Source organism: Pimephales promelas, chromosome 18, assembly GCF_988280905.1.
Source record: "Pimephales promelas chromosome 18, fPimPro1.hap1.1, whole genome shotgun sequence".
NCBI classification, from domain to species: Eukaryota; Metazoa; Chordata; class Actinopteri; order Cypriniformes; family Leuciscidae; genus Pimephales; species Pimephales promelas.
In genome coordinates this window covers 28,867,102-28,875,912 of record NC_142786.1, presented here as the reverse complement: position 1 = coordinate 28,875,912, position 8,811 = coordinate 28,867,102, and the positions used below count along the sequence as shown (strand labels likewise).

The window sequence follows — 8,811 nt, the reverse complement described above, 5'->3', positions numbered from 1 at the left end:
AAATATTTACTTGAAGTGTATCTGAGATTAAGTGTGTCTGAAGTTAAAATGTCAATACATTGTCAACACATTTAGATCTTCACACTTCTCTGACCTTCACTCAGTTTTGTGTTTTGAGTAGCCTTTTTAAGATCCCCCATTCAGTTCTTCACAAACCCCAGTTTGGGAAACCCTGAATTAATGTTATGTAGAATATATTTTCTCTTTATGAGCCATTCCACCGAAAGGGTGACATTTCTGCCCCCAGGACATTATATGTATAAAATTGCATGAAAATTAACTCTAAAATGCATTTTATTATTAAGCAAAATGTCATGCACATTAAGCTAATTGCAAATTTAAAACGTATAATTAAAAACATTAATAAAAACGACACAGAACACTAAAAAATGGCATTTTCTGCATGTCAACACTCTATCTCTAAACTTTACCACGGAAAATTATGATTAAAATCCTTCAGAAATCTGATTTTTTGCATTGTTGTGTGACTTTATATCCAAACTGCTTTAAAATGAAAAAAAAAAAGAAAACAAAACATTTGATCTATCATTTTCATTTCTGTATATTTGATGAACCTAAATGTTGATGTTTGATGTTACCTAAAGTTTTTCTTAGATTTAAGTTTTTTATTTTATTTAAAAAATATTAACTTTTGGTAAGGCACTAGAAATGGCTCAGTGTCCTCACGCTATTAGCATCAATGCTATGTGGCCATATGCCATATATTTCATAACTTTTTGCTTAAAAACTCAATCCTGTTACTTTCAGTCCTGTTACTATTTTTTTTTTCTAAAAAAATAAATAAAATTAAACCACTATTTTTATCAGTTTTGGTTGGCCCATAATTTATACAATTATTTAATTAATTAATTCTAATTTTTTTTTTTTAATCAAAATACACCTTGCTTTAATAGTGATTTTATTGGCACAAATATCAATTTTTTGAACATATAACCAACAATTTCTTTAAAAAAAACACTTTCTTGTGGTGAAAACAAAGGAATTCATTGACATGCTTCTAAACTTGCTTTTTAAATTACATGATTTTCGGTAACAACATGCATCCATGCATATTCTGCTTAAACCTTAAACCAAAGTTGCCTGAGATTGACCAATACACATTTTGAATAGTTAAATATATGTAGTATTAGATTCAATGTTGAAAAAGATCCAACAAATAAAGTTTATTTTTGAAGAGTTACAACAAGCAAATATCACCATTCGGTGGAATGGCCCTTAAATCTATGACAAACAAGTTAGATCAAAAGTGATCAAAAAGTTGTCAGACTAGGCCTTCGTGTAAATGTTGCTTTCTACAATTATATTACGTAATTTTTAATCGTTAAGTAATTTTTTGAGGAGTGCAGGTAGGCTACTTAATTTTTCCGCTGTCATTGCTGAGGAAAAAAGTTTTGAGTAGGCTAGCAGCTACTTCCTGCTATGAGTTTATAGAAGAAAAAGTCTTGAATAAACCAATTGGAATTGATATTCATAAATAAACTATTAAAATGATTTCGTGATTGTTATATTTTAGTCTGTAACTCGCAGATGTTTAAACAGCTGTAACTAGACCTAAATACTTGATTAAGATAGCAAGTGAAATGATTGGCGGAGAAATTCAAGACTCACGCCCTCCGTGGTGGAATTTGAACTGTGATTGGCTGAAAGCGACCCGAGACAAGTTGCTATTGAAGTTCCTCAGTGCGCAGAAAGCCCGGCAGGCGCAGGCTGTAATTGGAGGGTAAAATGGCGCTGAGTTCTCAAGGAACAAAGAAGAAAGTTTGCTATTATTATGACGGTAAGATTGCATTTTTATGGATGAAATATCGAGCGTTTATTTGGAAATGAAACCCGGTGCCTACTCTGGATAAATCCTGCACAATCCTGAAGTTCCTTTCAGTGCTGCTTAATTGTTAGCCGGGTTTAGCCGCACGGGGCTCATGCTAGTGTTAGCTTAGCGTGCTATCTGCTCTTCATCCTGTTGTTCTTATTCACTGTTAGCAGCAAGTCTACATCATGGAGCTAACACCAGCAAAATTCACAGCTTTCTTGCAAGTGCGATATATTGCATACACATTTACACGTGTACCCTTTATCTCCGGCTAATAATGTCGATAAAATTAGCTTTACACTACGGGCCGTGAGAGTTCATATGAAATGAGCTCGTTGCTTTCATTGATGTCTTCACTGCTAATTGTAGCATCACTCCAAGCGTGTATAATGATGCTCTCGTTTTTAATCGTTTTAGCTGTTTTGTCTGTTTTTCCATGCTTTTTACCCCTTTCTTCCTTTGTAGTCCCGTATTGTGTTGTGGATTGTGATATTATTAATAATCATCAGGTTGATTCTCGCCGTTGGCTTTGTGTCTTGTTCAAGGCCTGTTTGAAACATTAACGTTAAATTATTGCTGACTTCATAGAACAATCAGATTTTATTTGGACATTTTAGTCTTCCATTAAGCCAAGAGAATCAAGTAATGTTCTGTTTATGATGATTTATTATTATTACTTTCTACAGGAGATGTTGGGAATTACTACTATGGCCAGGGTCATCCGATGAAACCCCACAGAATCCGGATGACCCACAACCTCCTGCTCAACTATGGGCTCTATAGGAAAATGGAAATTTATGTAAGGAAATACATCACTACTTTTTATATTTTAGGATTTTTTTGCTGAGCTAATTTCTTAATTTGTTTGCACATTTAGCGTCCTCATAAGGCCAATGCTGAAGAAATGACCAAGTACCACAGTGACGACTACATCAAGTTCCTTCGTTCCATCCGCCCGGACAACATGTCTGAGTACAGCAAGCAGATGCAGAGATGTGAGTTGATGTGTTTTTTCTTTACTCAATATAATCAGTTGTAAAGTCTTAAATAAAAAGACTGCAGTACATTTAATTGCAGTTTCTTTACTTTGGATTTTTCATGTATTGGATGTACAGTGAAGGTGTTTTATTCTCTTTTACAGTTAACGTTGGGGAGGATTGTCCAGTCTTTGACGGCTTATTTGAGTTCTGTCAGCTCTCAACAGGTGGATCTGTTGGTAAGTGTTTTTATTTTCTCACTCACAGAGTCTGCTGAAGGTTTGCTTACCGGGTATGTTTGGCAAAGTTAAATGTGTTTTTTTTCCCTTCTAATTCTCAGCTGGGGCTGTGAAACTCAACAAACAGCAGACAGACATCGCCATCAATTGGGCAGGAGGCCTTCATCATGCCAAGAAATCTGAGGCGTCTGGATTCTGTTATGTCAACGACATCGTACTGGCCATTCTGGAACTCCTCAAGTATGCTCTTTACATAGAAAAAAAAAAATTCTGAAAAGTCTCTTATTGTTACCCCGGCTGTCTTTATGATCAAAAGTTCAGTAAAGTAGTTCAGTAAAGTAAGTGTTTTTAAATAACGCATTAAACTGAAGAAGAGTATTTGCACCATATCAGCGGATCATATATTATCGTCCCATGCAGTTACAGATGCAACATATTGACCGTACTGTACGCTGCTGCTGCACGTGAAGAGAGCACTTGAATTTTTTTTCTCTTTTCACCCCAAAAATAAGTTTGCGACATATTTCCCCCATTACTGCAAAACGCTCACTCTGTCTGGATGAACTTAAAGGGTCACTTTAACCATTTATTCCCTTATTTTCCCATGAGATGGGAGAAATTGATTTAAGTGTTCCACTTCCTGTTTTTTTATGACGTAAAAATCGTAATTTTGCGTCATATAAAGCAGGAAGTCCCATTTCTTTGTATAAGGGTTGAGGCTACAAACACTAGCTCATCATTTATCCAGAGCGTGGGGCTCACGCTACACACCTATTACAGATCAGTGGGTGGGTCTTCACTTCCAGATACTGAATCAATATCAGCCATCTTGTTTGGAAGCTTCTGTGGCAACTCCACGGCGTAGCTACGTCGTCACTGCTACGGTGTCGTGGCCGTTTTATGCTTCTGAGCTAAGCTGTTTATGACCATATTCCGATAAAGGAAAATGAGCAACAAAGTGGCATGCTAAAAATTCAGCTTTGGTCAGTACATTAAAATAGAAACAGATATTTCAAAATGATTCATTTATTTTTTTAGACCCTTTTTCTGTATTTTTGATCAAATAAATGCAGCCTTGGTGAGAGAGATGCGTGTTCAAATTTTGTAAATTCAAGTTTGAGCTCTTGTACAAAGAATATTTTTTTTTAATTAACACATATTTTGAAATTAAGCAAAGCCTTCTGTAATCTTTCCAGGTACCATCAAAGAGTGCTTTACATCGACATTGACATTCATCATGGTGATGGAGTTGAGGAAGCCTTCTACACAACTGACCGTGTCATGACTGTGTCCTTCCACAAATACGGAGAGTATTTCCCTGGTACCGGAGACCTCAGAGTAAGTCCCTGCAGGTTAAATGACTTTGATAAAGTGGGTGTGAAATTAAATATCCTTATTTTCTTTTTGTAGGATATTGGTGCAGGGAAGGGAAAATACTACGCTGTAAATTACCCGCTCAGGGATGGTATCGATGATGAATCCTACGAAGCCATATTCAAACCTGTACGTTTGTAAACTTTACCATTCCATAAGTCCTATTGCCAATATGTGCTTGTCATCTTAAATTGCAGTGAAGTGAATATTTCTGAATGTCCTGCAGATCATGGCCAAAGTGATGGAGATGTACCAGCCCAGTGCTGTGGTGCTCCAGTGCGGCGCTGACTCTCTGTCTGGAGATAGGTTGGGCTGCTTTAACCTCACCATCAAAGGTATCAAACTCAATCAAACCCCCTCTAAGGGCAAGCTCAAACTACAGAACTGTAATGGCGCTTTTCCACTACACTGTACCGATTCAACTCTTTCCACTGTGAAAAAGGTGTACCTTTACCTGCTTTCGTGGTACTTTTTTTTTTTTTTTTTTTTGTACCACCTCTGGCGAGGGTCTGAGCGAGCTAAGCCGATACTAAAATATCATGTGAAAAAAATGCTGACTGCTGATTGGCCAGAGAACAGTCACCATTCACTGCGTCATCATTACACGTGCCACATGGAGTATCCAGAATAAACCCCGCTATTTTTAAATAGTTTAGCTAGAGATAGTTACTAAACTAACTGCTATTATTATGGCAACTCGGAAGAATACGCCGTGGTCAAACGAGGAGGTGCAGACTTTCCTTTGTTTAGTGGCCGAAGAGAGGATCCAGCGAGAGCTTGATGGGGCAACGAAAAACGAAAGGTGTCGGGGTACTGTTTTGTGTCGGTACTGTCTGCAATGGAAAACAGAATGAAGTCGAGCTGGTACTGGTAATGGAAAAGCGCCATAAGACTAGCTGAATTAACTAAACTGAACGAGTATCTGCGGCCATTACAAGAACTGCTTTGGCTTGAAGCTACTGATATTTGTGTCTAACCAAACCCCATGTGGGTTTTTTTCAGGTCATGCTAAGTGTGTGGAGTACATGAAGAGCTTTAACCTGCCCCTGCTCATGCTGGGAGGTGGAGGCTACACTATCAGGAACGTGGCCCGCTGCTGGACCTATGAGACGGCTGTAGCGCTGGACAGCACCATTCCCAACGGTGACGCTCTCTGATTGTTGTTTTGCTTGATTGTCATGTTTTGTTATTTCGATGCTGAACACCCTTTAACTTCTTTTGTTTCATCAGAGCTCCCGTACAATGACTACTTTGAGTATTTTGGACCCGATTTCAAGCTTCACATCAGCCCCTCCAACATGACCAATCAGAATACAAATGACTATCTGGAAAAGATCAAGTGAGTGGAATGATTAGCTACACATACTCCGTTCAATTCTCGCTTGTGTATTGCACTTTTCGAAATGCATCTTGTTTCAAAGCAGCTTTATAAAAAAAATGCGTATCTACATTTTATTTTATCAGAGGTACAGTTCTAAGATGACACAAATGCAATCTCAATTGGGTTTGTGCTTTGGTTTTGCTCATGTTGCTAAAATCAAACTGATTTGAGTCTGATATGCTCATTTAAGCTTGTATAATTAAAAATCCATGACACATCTGCTGGTTGTACATTGAGATGGTTTGATATTTTCTTTTTTTTTTCTCTACAGACAGCGGTTGTTTGAGAATCTGCGCATGTTGCCTCACGCCCCAGGGGTTCAGATGCAGGCGATCCCAGAGGATGCTGTTCAGGAAGACAGTGGAGATGAGGAGGACGACCCTGACAAACGCATCTCCAGTGAGTGCCAGCTTTATTCCCTTGTTGTTGTTGATCTCTTATCACTAACTGTCAAACATGGAAAGACGCAAAATTGAACGTCTTGAATTGTGGTTGTGGAGTGTCTAAGCTCATAGAATGAATGCATGTTGCTTTTCGTGTCTCCAGTCCGTGCCCATGACAAGCGGATAGCCTGCGATGAGGAGTTCTCAGACTCTGAGGACGAAGGACAGGGTGGCCGGAGAAATGCAGCCAATTACAAGAAGCCTAAACGGGTGAAGACCGAAGAAGAGAAGGATGGAGAAGAGAAGAAAGGTGAGCCAACAGGTAACGCTGGTTTCTTTTATTTTTATATTAGCATGAACAAGTTAAACTTCTGTGATTATTGCAATAATTAGCCCAAACTTACTTTAATGCATTTGCGTACTTTATAAAGAAGCATTCCATTATAGTTGAGAGAAATGAAATAAGTGTGAAATTGACACACTCTCCTTACCATTTGATACCAGATGTTAAAGAAGAGGAGAAAGCTTCAGAAGAAAAAATGGACACAAAGGGGTAAGTTCTCTCACAATGTGGGTTTTGAAATGTGCCCAGGTTATATAAAAAAGCAAGCTTATAAAATATTAAAGAAATGTATTGTGCAAGGACACATTAAATTGATAAAGACATTTATAATGTTACAGAAGATTTCTATTTCAAATAAATGTTCTATTGAAAGAATCCTACAAAAATAAATTAACATAGAAAAGCTTTAAAGGAGAACTCTGGCGCAAAATGAACCTTTGGTCTAATAAAACATCGGTACCTAGTCAATCGTTCTCTGAGATTTGTTTTCATGACAATCGAATGTAAAGAGTTTTATCTCTAAAAACTGTTTAGCGTATAATGCTGCTACTGGGGGCATTTACTAACTACTTTATAGCACTAACAAGGCTCAAAATAGTAACATAATGATGAGGGTCCATACATGCAAAATGAAGCATTGAGAACTTTGTAAGTGTACAGACCGTTTAATAAGATGCTTTATAAAGATAGTTCACTTTGTGTATACAGACTGGGGACATCTTAGAAAATAGTCTTTATAATGCTAAGTTCACACTACTGGATTTTATGCCCGATTTGCAAATCGTTGAGCTCGCTGACAGGTCAGGGTGTTATTGCGTGCAAATCTAAACTAGCGATTTATTTTTACTTAGTAAGTGCCCCCAGTACTAGCATTATATGCTAAACAGTTTTTAGAGATAAAACTCTTTACATTCGATTATCATGAAAACAAATCTCAGCGAACGATTGACTAGGTACCGACGTTTTATTAGACCAAAGGTTCTTTTTGCACCTTTAAGTTGTAGTGATATTTCACTATATTACGGTTTTGACTATTTTTGGTCCAACAAATTTATCGGTGATGTGCTATGAATTTATATTACTAATATTTGCAAAGATAATTGCTTGAATTGAAGATTTATTTATTTTTTACAGGCCAAAAGAAGAATTAAAAACCGTCTGAGAAATGGACATTTGGTTCTTTTGGATGCATGAACATAAATTGTCATACACAATCTTCTCCAAACACACACACACACACATTAGATGTTAGCTCTAGTCCTGAGCTAAGGACTGTAAATTATTTTGTAAGACTTGTTTTACTATTTGTAATCTAATGAAGCGGTATAAAAGTTTTTACATTTTACAAGTGTGAAATGACAGATGTTTCTTTCTATTTTTTTTTTTGTGCTTTGGAACCATGTTTGTTTGCCTCCCACCTTTAAACCTTATGTTACTGTTTACCAACAATAGCACCTCGAACAGGACCAGAGATAGCACATCTTTATCTCCCATCATGGGAAGCTCTCCCTTTGAATTTCTTTTAAATCATGGATTGACACACTTATTGGCCGCTCTTATTTAGTTTTCCCTGCAGATGCTGTCGAGTACAGTGTACTTTACCTCGTTTTTAAGCGCTAAATGTTTGTTTTTATTAAGGTGTCTGTCTTGGATGGCTCTGTATTGAACTTTTTCCCCATCTGGTGGGGTTTGGCACAGACTTGCTGTATTGCTGTTAGATTCCAGATTCTTTTCTGTTGTGGTTACGCTAGCAGGTCAGTTACACGGCTGATTAGAAATAGCCGTTTGGAGTTCCAGAGTTCAGTGGTTGTGAAATGTCCTTATTATAACAATGACTTTGATAAATAAAGAGAAATTCTCTGACATTTGTGGATTTTGTTAGTCTTGCAAAAACACAATACTCTGTTCTCACAGCTTGTTAAAAATCTGGTGGAGTTTTATACTGTCTGCAGAAATGTATCCAAACTTTAATATTTTAGACTAGTTGATCAACATTGTCAATGTATTAACATTTCATCTTGAATTCTTATAAAGATGGATATAAAATTAGAAGGCTCTTTTTTTTCACAATTTTTCTATAGGCAAAAATGTCTTGCATTTAATTGATATTTTATGAAATTAAGCGTAGATTGGAGAGTAATCATTCAGTCCTGTCTATCATCATTACTAGGGTTGCCAATTTATGGAAAGGAAAATAAGGAACAGTTGTGGTTTTTAATAGAGAAATAAGGGACAAAGAATATCTGTTCTGTATGATGGTGTCATTTCAGTGTCCGCAGTCAC

General features: G+C 37.0%; 1 protein-coding gene across 2 annotated transcripts; it reads left to right on the top strand.

The window, feature by feature from the left end:
- Positions 1-1,648: 1,648 nt before the first annotated feature.
- Positions 1,649-8,391, top strand: hdac1 (histone deacetylase 1). Of its 2 annotated transcripts, none has more exons than XM_039680894.2 (14): positions 1,649-1,798; positions 2,518-2,630; positions 2,709-2,826; positions 2,973-3,047; positions 3,149-3,287; positions 4,244-4,385; positions 4,458-4,550; positions 4,648-4,756; positions 5,424-5,564; positions 5,652-5,760; positions 6,074-6,201; positions 6,349-6,495; positions 6,690-6,738; positions 7,663-8,391. In XM_039680894.2, exons 1-14 carry the CDS (start codon positions 1,747-1,749, stop codon positions 7,688-7,690), a joined length of 1,443 nt encoding a protein of 480 aa, XP_039536828.1. In that variant the 5' UTR covers positions 1,649-1,746; the 3' UTR covers positions 7,691-8,391. The 2 variants fall into 2 exon arrangements, with proteins under 2 accessions (XP_039536828.1, XP_039536826.1); XM_039680892.2 differs by having other exon boundaries at positions 6,349-6,507.
- Positions 8,392-8,811: the final 420 nt, after the last annotated feature.

Excerpts from the sequence above, each read along its gene's own strand:
- hdac1 (XM_039680892.2), top strand. The coding sequence starts at position 1,747 with ATGGCGCTGAGTTCTCAAGGAACAAAGAAGAAAGTTTGCTATTATTAT. Across the intron at positions 1,799-2,517 it reads AGTTTGCTATTATTATGACG|GAGATGTTGGGAATTACTAC; the intron begins GTAAGATTGCAT and ends TACTTTCTACAG. Across the intron at positions 3,048-3,148 it reads CTCAACAGGTGGATCTGTTG|CTGGGGCTGTGAAACTCAAC; the intron begins GTAAGTGTTTTT and ends TCTAATTCTCAG.